This window comes from Diachasma alloeum, unplaced genomic scaffold, assembly GCF_001412515.2.
Source record: "Diachasma alloeum isolate Michigan unplaced genomic scaffold, Dall2.0 Dall_scaffold_78908, whole genome shotgun sequence".
Taxonomy (NCBI): Eukaryota; Metazoa; Arthropoda; class Insecta; order Hymenoptera; family Braconidae; genus Diachasma; species Diachasma alloeum.
In genome coordinates, this window is record NW_021683643.1 from 4,051,379 (window position 1) to 4,060,429 (window position 9,051).

The 9,051-nt window shown below is 40.5% G+C and overlaps 1 protein-coding gene across 1 annotated transcript; it reads right to left on the minus strand.

Annotated features, from left to right (window-relative positions):
* Positions 1–1,605: 1,605 nt before the first annotated feature.
* Positions 1,606–8,583, minus strand: LOC107047931 (condensin complex subunit 1). The gene is made up of 2 exons (XM_015270859.1): positions 8,283–8,583; positions 1,606–5,880 (listed from the first exon to the last, which is right to left on the minus strand). The coding sequence occupies exons 1-2, from the start codon at positions 8,389–8,391 to the stop codon at positions 1,781–1,783; spliced, it is 4,209 nt and encodes a 1,402-aa protein (XP_015126345.1). The 5' UTR covers positions 8,392–8,583; the 3' UTR covers positions 1,606–1,780.
* Between the last annotated feature and the right edge of the window lie 468 nt (positions 8,584–9,051).

Sequence of the window (9,051 nt, forward strand, 5' to 3'; positions counted from 1 at the left end):
TCCACAGGTCGTGCTGTCACCGATGTCAACCCTTCCAATTACGTAGGGCTCACCCATGCGATATTTTATCCCAGGATGATTGTTCACAAGTTCCATTACCTCCATGTGAGAGGCCGACTGCTTTATTTTCTCCTGGATCAACCACCTGGTGCCATAACCAAATAGTGGAATGGCAAATCCACCTACTAATATTATTTTTCCTAATTTCGGTATTGATACTCTACTCATTCTTCGATTTTTTATGTGATTATTCGATTGGTGAAGCTCACTTGTGCTCCTTTGGAGTGTTGGGGTGGTTGGGAACTTGGGATTAGCTTAAAGGTTATGTCGATATCATTTTACGGTTATGGCGGGAAAATTTTCGAGCTTTTGTTTTTTCCCAGATGATTTTTCCCAATCGGATTTCGACCAATCAGAGCGCAGTATTTGAGGCTACCCGACAGTTTTATTTCAGATATTTTCTCCTAGCTTTTGAATATTTCGCAGTAGTTCTTCATTTTTTTTAGCTGAATATTTCGTAGTAGTTCTTCATTTTTTCGGCTCATTTCAGATAGAATCTTATATTTGACAGTTTATGGAAATCGGGTTATTCATTACATAATTTGTTCAAATCTTCTCCAATTCACCTCCTGATGTTCTCCACTGCAGTCTGCTTGGCCAAAATTCGATTGGGAAAAATAATCCGACAAATACCCCTCGAGATTCAAAATTTATCGGGTATTTCCCTCAAGCTCGTTTTTGAGAAAACAAAGAGTTTTGTTGTTTTGATGTTGTAAATATAATCATTGAATTCAAATGTGGGAATGTGAATGCATGAATTGGTATGTCAAGTACCTATACGAAGCTTTATGGACATGTTCGTATCTTGAAAAATAAGGACTGAAATGCTTATATCCCAAAAACTAATTTGAGAGGGAATTTTTTTATTTTTCCCCTATTCCTGGGGAAAAATGGTAGGGAAAATATATGTCAAATCGCGGCGCCAAAGGAATCGTAATCTTCCCTCCAAAGATATCCTGGGATTCTGATTTTCGAAAAATACAGAATTTTTGCAAATTTTCCATTAAATCAAGAGAACAATTATTGCTATGACCTTCATCTTCAAACTCTGTTAAAAGGAGATTCAAACAATTTTTTTCAGCCATCATTCAATCAATTCAGACAATTTTTTCAGTTTTCGTGAAAAAAACAATTTTTGAAAAATTTAAGAAATTAAAAAAATTAATAAATGAATTAAATTTTAATTAGTGGCGATTGATAGGGGCCAACAATACCCACAGTTGGGGGAAAAAAACATTCAGTTTCATCGATTCATTAGCGAACAATCGAAGAAAAATTTGTTTACATACGTAGGGACACGATCTAAAAGTTGCATTTGCACACGAAAAAACCAAAACTTAAATTTAAACGATTACAATGCTTTCATTCAGAATCAAAAATGGGTAGATTTAGAGAAAAATCTCAAGAGACCTTAGTAACCCAGGAAATTCTCTAAAAAAATATATTTTTAACCTTTCTGCAGTACCTCAGGTAACTAACAAACCCTTAAAACCCTCTCTTTGCCTCTCCCCTCCTAAAACACATAACAATAAAAACGAAAATAAATCAGAATAAACTAATATATTTCTCGACTGTATAAAAATTCTTCTCGATAGTTTACTCAAACGTCTAAACTCCAATGAATTTCGTTCAACACTTGTTCTAAGAACTTTACACTTATTTTAATTTCTCTTTGAAATACCCTTAAACTAATTCAATTAAAGAATTATCTGCACATCAACTATTTCCTACTCGTCCTCGTACGTTTGGGAGGAGGATTATCAGTGAAGCTCTCCTCTCTGTTTTTCCTCAGACTTCGTCTGACACTTCCACTCTCCCCTTTCTTCACGTTAGACATGCTTGGAGTCGAATTAGAACGCCTCTTGCATCTTGTCTCATTCTCGTGACCCTCCTCTGGGGACAAATCCTTCGTCTTCCTCTTCGGAGTTCTGGACGAAGCCCTCGCCCTGGGATTCCTCTTGCTGGGAGTGTTGGACGAATTCCTGAACACATTCTCATCGTCCTCCTCATTCTCCCCCACCTCCTCATCACTGTCGTCCCCCCTCGTCTTCTTCTTCCTCCTACCGTTTACATTTCTCTTTGGTGGTGCTGCAGGCGGTGGCATCGCCTCGCGGTCCTCGTCCCTGTCGTTATCCTCCTCATCATCGTTCAACAGCTTCTCAATCTCACTCTCCAGCTGTCCACAGGTCTCCCTAGTCTCCGCCTTCTTCCTGGCACTCTCAACAATATCCTTGAGAGCCTTCTGCACCTCCCTGATATGTAGTTTATTCTTGATCAGCGGTAACTTACTAATGAGGGTAGCAATCCCCTTCTTCCCCAGTTGCAGCAATGACAGACAATAAGCAAGATCCCTGCACTGCCTGTCAGTCGTCGCCATCTTCAGCCTCTGGCAGATCTTGTCCAACAACGCGTCACTCTCCTTCTCCTTCGACAGCAGCCCCAGAATATGCTTGACAATCTCATGAAGATTATCCTCCTGAATATCCACATCCGTGCTAGTCAATCTCGACAAGATATCAGGAAGAATATTGTAAAGAACGTTCCCCTTATGAGACAGCTCATCGAAGAACTGCTTGGCATCCAGCCTGATCTGTTGATTCTCATCAACAATGCACAAAGCCATCTCTGACATCTGCCCCTTAACCCTAATCATCTCGCGTTTAACGAGACTCGCAAGAACCCTGACAGCAGTGCTCCTCACTGACACCTCCCTGTCCCTCAGTCTTCCATAAAGATGAGCAGCCCAGGGCTCGACTTCATTAGGGAATCTAGTCATAAGATCAGCCAGACCCATCAGAATGTTCCCTCGAATCTCCGGGAATGTCGATCTCTCGAGGATCGTAAACAATAGCTGGAGATGCTGCTGACAGAATCCAGCAGATATCGCCATCATCTTGGTGAGTGCCTGTACCCCAAACGCCTGAACATAATGACTCTTGTACTTCTCTGGATACTGGCACACGTCGATGACAAGAGGAACGAAATGAGCGAAGAATCCATTGCCACTGATGATGTTGGATTCCAACTCTGTCTCAATGGCCTCAGCCTCAGCATCGTCAGCTGTTGCACCTCCCAGTGCCTCCTCACCAGCGTCCTCAGTGGTCATAGTAGACTCGTCGTCCTTATGCTTACGATTATATATCGATCTTCTAGCTTTCCTCGCAGACGAATGAACTGAAGTTGAGGCTGAAGAGCAGACCGAGATGTTGCTGGAACGAGGCTGATCCTTCCTCCCTTTCTTGGCCTCCAGTATCGTATTCCTGCGTTTTGATTCTTTGTAGACCGCTGTGTCGAGGTAGACCATATGCCTCATCGCAGCATGAGCAACGATGTAGAGGAGTTTAGCTAAGGACGACGAGTCCACCTCTGGTTCACTCATCTTCCCGTTTAGCTCTTTTAAAATATCTCTTATGAGCTTCTCAGGTTGATTAGCAAGATGATAGATGACGCTGATGGCGTCATGTGCAAAGGAGACATAAGTGTCGACATCAACAGTCTCGAAGTTGTTCTTCAGCAAAATGGACAAGTTCTCGAAGATTTTGTGATCGTTGAAGTGTCTCACAGGGGGTTCCAGGACGTCTTTAGTCTTGATGGCGAGAAGAGCACGACAGCAGTCTCGAGAAAGCAGAAGGTCCACATCGCCTTCAGTCTTCAAACCCACGTCCACGAGAACATCGATGTTTGCACTGATGATTGATGATCGAGTCTGGGCTGCCATAGCAAGAAGAAGAATAGCTGATCTGCTGTCTTCCACCGTTGCTCCAGGTGTTTTCTTAGCAAACGTATGCCAGATCATGAGGAGGTGGTCATCAGTCAAATCCTTATTTCCAAGCCAGATGGCTATGAGGTGGGCTAATGCTGGACTTTGACCGGGTTGGAGACCTTTGAAGAGGTTTATCAATCCAGTAACTGCTGAGGATATCGTCGCCTTCTTACCATTGTTCATCAGGTATATGTCCCTGTAGATCGTTGCCACATTGTTTCGAACTGACTCCTCCCTGCTGAAGACCTGAGACAATGCTTTCCTGATTCCTGCATCAGCCCCTGGAATTTTCAGTGTCAGAGCTGTTGACAACAGAGTGCAGGCTTCCACAGCCACTGTTACTGTTGGAGAGAACAGCATCAATTCGATTTGAATCAATGCATTCTCAATTTCAGTTGCAAAGGTCTCTGCATTGGTGAAGAACACCAGAATCTTTCTCAGGGAGATTATCTTCTTCACCTGCTCCCTGAAGTTGGCAGTGGTCTCCTGGTGATCGGTGCCGTCTTTGGAAGACTCCATGAATATGAAGAGCATCATGTGAAGATAGGCTCGCTCCTTCTCGCTGTCGTCAAGGATGTCAGCTGACGAGTCCTCCGTCCTCGTAATCTTGACGAGCTTCTTCACAGCTGCATGAAAGTTCTTCTGAATGATCAACTTTCGTATCTGCTCGTATTTCTCCTCGTCGTCTTCCTCGTCCTCCTCATCCTCGCTCTCAGAGTCCTGATCCTCTTGGTCAGCAATGCAATCTTTGATGGCTTTAACGATCTCTGGGGAGAGTGTCTTCCAGAGCTCCAGACGTTCCTCGTGGCCACTGCCAGACGCAGCCACAATATCCTCCTGCATTTTATCGTATTTACTTTTAAACTCTTCCCTCTTCTTCTCTATCTCACGTTTATCGATGAAAGAATTGAAGGGATGGCCCTCCAGCAACACTCGAAGGAGAACAAGTGCTTGTTTACGAACAGTCGCTGCCTTTTCTCGTAGATGGCTAACAGTCATCCTTATTATCGAGGCGAAACGATCAACAGGAATGGCTTGCTCGCAGCACAATTTCTGGAGGACTTGGAACACTTTGGATCGAACATAGGTGTTGATGTCTCGTGTGTGGGCCTCCAGGCGGTCGAAACACTCGTTACGTTTTGCTCTCTGTTCACTAGTGAGATTTTCTCCTGTCAGGGCTTTTATTATGACGACCCCCAGGACGTTTATCGCGCAGTTTCTCATGGAGTAGCAATCGTTGGAGAGATAATCGGTGATGTTGTCCAGGATGGGGAGGACCAGTTCTGGTTTGATTGTTGCTATTGCCTCGAGAAATGAGGAGACGTTTCTTGCTGAGGTATCGTCGAGACTCGTTTGCTCGATCTCTCGAGCTAATTCAGCTATGAATCCTGGGCAGTCATTTGACGAGACCATTTCGACCACTCCCTGGGCTAGATAGGGCCCCAGGGCCTCGTGCATCTTCACCAGTTGGATGATTTTTATGGTGCAGGTGATGTTGTGGAGGTATCGTTTCACGAGGACTCCTAGGATCTGGAAAATTGTCGTTCTGACCTCGGATTTTCCTTTATTCTCCTTGTCGTGCTCCAGGGTCTTGTAGCAGACGTCGGCTATCAGCTGGACGAAGGCTTCCTCGACGATTGGTGGAGTCCACAGGTTCTGGAGGGGGAGTTGTAGCCAACGGTGGATGGATAGCAGGCTCTTGTCTCGACGGGGCTCCCACTCTTCTCGCTCTGGGGCCTTGGCGTTCTTCTTCTTCTTTCCGTTGTCTTGGAAGTTTGTCTCGAGGCTTGACGTTTTGTCTTCCAGGAGGCACATCAGGGAGCAGAGGAGGTAGACGTACATCTTGTTGATGCAGAGGTACTGCGCACGGGATTCACCGGTGGGAAAATTTTTTTCCATGTTAGTTACGAGGATCTCCAGGGCTTTTGCTAGTCTATCAAAGGCGCGCACTATTTGGAAGTGCTCGAGCTTGTCTCCATGGGTCAGAACTGAGAAGAAATCGTCGAAGTGTTTCAGGATGAAGCTGGGGCCTTCGTTGGCGAGGGCGGGCCTTGTTGCTGTGGGGGAAAATGAGGAGGTGTTAGTTGAAATGAGTGAAGACATGAGACCAGTATTTTGAGGAAAAAAATTAAAAGTTGATCAGTAGCTTTGGTGATTAAGAAAAACAGTTTTTTTAATGAATCTAAAACTAGTGGAATATTCGCCAGCGGAGGATTTAATTCTGTGGCTTTTTACAGCTGTGAGAGTCGAACAATCACATGTACAAATGTTTTTTAAGTGCGAACAAGTTTCTACATGATTTAAAAATAATTGTACACTTCTAAATGTTGTTGTTGTTATTCGTTACTGGTTATATCCCTTTTATAAAAAGGAAAGTACCAAATATTCCTCTAGATATATCAAAATCGTAACTTACGCTGGCGAATCTTTCACTAGTTTAACGTTTTCTGATAATTTATATCCTTTCCAGGCAAAATTAGGAAGTGAAATTGGCCGAATTCAAAACTTTCATCCGGAAAGAAAAATGAGATTGATTTGAGAAAGTGTAGTATGCCAGATAGTTTTCTAGTTTTTTTCGAAATTTGCGACCTATTCATTCAAGAGACTGAACTTTTTAGACTTTTGCAACTTTTATGTTAAAGTAGATTGTATGTGAAAATAAATTTTGGCATTTTGGTGATGCAAAAAGAGGCTAAACAATCATTGGTGAGGTTTAAAGTCAGTTAATGATAAAAATTTGGTTTGTTCAGACTACTTTTTGAGTCATCAATTCCATCGAGATACCGATATTTTTCACTGTTCAAAATTTAGTGAAATGAAAGAAAAAATAGCAAGAAATAATCCGTCAATTCATCGGACCAATCCTGCAAATGATCCACTCGATTAAAATCTGCAACTAAAGCCTGGTTGCACCAAGCCCTATTATCCCAATAAACCCCAGGATAAAATTTATCCACGGGTCAATTATATCGTAGGGGTCATAATTTTTCAATATTTGACCCGACCGAAGAATAACTTTTTATTTATCCTATAGCCCCATTTGAATTAACACTGATTCAACCTTGGGACTAACTTTTATTTTTTGTTCCAGGGATAAATTTGAGATAGTCTCCCGGGTAAAATAATCCATCGAACATCCAAATTTACTTTTTTTCTTATCTGGCGTTTTCGTTAGCCGGAGCTGGTGCAACTGGGCCTAATTCTTTGGAAATTGGTTAGTCCCATAGTATTGAAAAAATTAAATATTGAAAAAAATTGCAAAGATCATAATGAATATTGAAAGAACAGTCTGTTGTAGAGCTTAAGACGATTTCTACGAAAAAATTAAACCCAAATACATGAATGTCTGATTAAAACTGTGATTTGCAAAGTGAGAAAAATAATAATTCAGCAGAACTGTGAAATAGTAAAAAATAATGCTGGATGGCGAATAAGTTTGTACAATCTTGTGTAAGCAACTCTCTACACATATGGAAATACTCTTATGTCTTTTGTAATTCTTAAAATACCTAAAAATGTATTTCTCCATTAAAGTAGTATGAATAATCTCCAGTTGAGCCGTTGAGGATAACGAGGAAATTTTCCCATGAATTCTAACTTTGATGAGTGTAAGAAATTGTTTTTCAATTAATCCAATTCCCATCAAATTTGTTCTCCAATTGATTTTATAAATAATAGTATCTTATTTGACTTGGATATTTCGACATAACACGCGATTTGGGGCACGTAGAAACATAAATGATTTATTACAAAAGCCTGACACTGACGATAATTTTCATATTAAACATCGATTTTTTTTTCGAATTTTTCAGAATTTTTATTAGATTTTAATCATCTTCCTAACCATGAAAACTTCATTTCCCATAAGCCTTTGTGCTTTTTTTGCACTTCTAGATTAATTAGTAGGGGAGGGTAGGGTAAAGTGGATACTTTAGACTTTTTTAAAATTATTCGTAACTCAGAAACAAATGTATCAATATTGCTCAGTTTAGGCTCATCACAAAGGGAAACAATTGTTCTTTGTATTGAAAAAAAATGATTGAATTTCATCAACATTTCAACCCATCACTAATATTTTTAAAAAAGTCAAGTGTCCATTTTACCCCAACCTCCCCTATTAATAATACTAGACTGCCAAACTCAACCAGAATGTTTCTATTCATATTAAACTTCGTTTAGAATTTATTTCTGACCTTAATCTTCAAAATTCAAGCTATGTTTATACTACTTTAAAATTCGTTGAACTGCAACGCCTCTCCTACTGAATATCTTGGAAAATGCACGAAATTTTGTTTTCAATAATCTTTAATTTGGATTATTTGCATGGAGTTGATGGAAATATTTCATTCATATTATTTTGTTTGAACATCAGAGTACTTTGGAGGCTATGAGAAGGAGGTTATGTTTTGAAAAAAAATTGTATAAGTAAATAAAAGGTCCAAATAATTGTTCTAATTACCGTCTAATGCTGCGGAGATACCACGTGCAGAGGTAATATCCTTCACATAATACTGTCCACTTCTGTGCTTTAGAAGGTCGTCCTTTGTTAAAGGAATAACAAATTCCATGTTGACTATTATTCTCTGGCTTAAACAAAACTAGTTACATTTCATCCACACCTCTCTCGAATTCACTCTCGGGAACTCCAATTTTGATGATTTTTCAGGGCTATTGAACACTTGATTCGGTATAGAATGTTAAAAAACAAATGCTATTAACAAATGTGTGCCATTCTGGTGGCAGGCTGCGTCATCGACGCCGGATTCAACTGCCGATTTTTGAAATCATTGTTGCCAACCTAAAAACAAGGATCGAATCTTGAAGGCTGGTTTTCATTGCTATCGCTGCCAACCTCAGCCGCCAAAAGTTTGAATTTAAACCTTAGAACTTTTCAGAATGCCGCCAAATGTTTCCAACCTGTTTATAGAAGACCGAAATTTTCTAGATTTTTCGAAGAATTCGAGAACTTTTCCAAAAATGCTAAAAATTGTTTGAAAATGTGTCCTAGCAGAAATGGGAATCATATTTGTGAAATAACTACCGTTGAACATTCTCAAGTTTTCCCGAAAGTAGGGGAGGTTGGGGTAAAATGGACACTTTTGACTTTTTTAAATTGCTAATGAGGGGTTGAAATGTTGATAAAATTCAATTTTTTCTTTTCAATACAAAGAACAATTCATTTCCTTTGTGACGAGCCTAAACTGAGCTCAATTGATCAATTTGTTTCT